General features: G+C 37.8%; 1 protein-coding gene across 1 annotated transcript; it reads right to left on the minus strand.

Moving 5' to 3' along the window:
- Positions 1 to 8: 8 nt before the first annotated feature.
- LOC112818966 (myosin heavy chain, skeletal muscle-like) lies at positions 9 to 876 on the minus strand (the record flags this gene model as incomplete). Its single annotated transcript, XM_073890855.1, has 3 exons — positions 9 to 63; positions 321 to 466; positions 688 to 876. Coding segments are annotated over 3 exons (390 nt in total), but the record flags the coding sequence as incomplete, so codon positions are not given.
- Positions 877 to 1,195: the final 319 nt, after the last annotated feature.

Here is a 1,195-nt window from a genome sequence, read left to right on the forward strand (position 1 = left end):
TGCATTGCGAGGGCCTGCTCATCTTCAATCTTGCTTTGCAGATTGCTTATTTCAAACTCTTTCCTGTTAGAGGAGCAACACATAAGCTCTCAATCAATTCTCTTACCAGTTTTCTTTCCCATGTATGGTGGAATGTCTTTATATTGCTGTGTTGAGGACGTGAGTAGTACCTGTTCTTACAAGTCAGTAAGGTAGCATTTTCATTAAATAAAAAAGTCAAAGATACCATTTTTTTTTCCTGTGTGCTCTGAAGTAATATTTTAGAGAGCTTTAAAACATCTATTTCACTTGAATTGACAGGTAACAAGCAGGTTACTCACTTTTTGAATTTCTCATCAAGTTGCTGCTTGTCATTTTCTATATCCATCGTGGATTCTTGGGCTAACTTTAGGTCTCCCTCTAGTTTCCTCTTGGCTCTTTCTAGCTCCATGCGGAGTTTCTTTTCTTGTTCCAGAGATCCTTCAAGCTAAATATATAGTGGATTTTATTTATTTCAGTCCTAAGGCACTGAGCCATATGTTACTAGCCATCAAAGATACACAGGAGAATTTTTAAAAATACACCAAATAGTATGGGAATTTTAATTATTATTTGCAAAGCCACAGTGAGAGACTTCTGGGCATTACTGATAATTGCATGTCATAACTATTTTATATGGAGAGGACATACTATGTTTTTCACACTTACGTCATCCACTTGCTGCTCTAGCTTGGTTTTAGCTTTGGTCAGGGTGTTGACTTTGTCTTCTTCTGCCTGCAGGTCATCCAGGGTCAGCTGGTGGGCCTCTTGGAGGGCCTTCTTCTCCTTAGTTAGCTTTGCGATGATTTCGTCCAGGCCTGCCATCTCTTCTGTAAGGTTTTTCACCTTAGATTTGAACAGATTATAGAAATGTTAATGATATCTGTCGTCTTGTTAATCATATCTGTCGTCTTGATGGAAAACAAGCTTAGGACAGTGTCGACCTGAGATGGAAAATGGAGATAAGAAGCTAAGCCAGGCCCACTTCACTGAAAAGTATGGGGGAGAAAGGTCAAGGTAAATAGAAATAGTGACGACTAAAGAGATGACATAAATATGACAGTATTTTCCTTTCATATTCAGTAACTTTAGGATTAAACTTTTAATTAAAATACTTCAGTAACAATCTGGCCACTTGTAAACACTCTAAAATGGATCATGATTGTACCTTGTTCTC

This window comes from Callorhinus ursinus, unplaced genomic scaffold (assembly GCF_003265705.2).
Source record: "Callorhinus ursinus isolate GAN/ISIS: 27379988/994484 unplaced genomic scaffold, GSC_fseal_2.0 scaffold12056, whole genome shotgun sequence".
Lineage (NCBI taxonomy): Eukaryota > Metazoa > Chordata > Mammalia > Carnivora > Otariidae > Callorhinus > Callorhinus ursinus.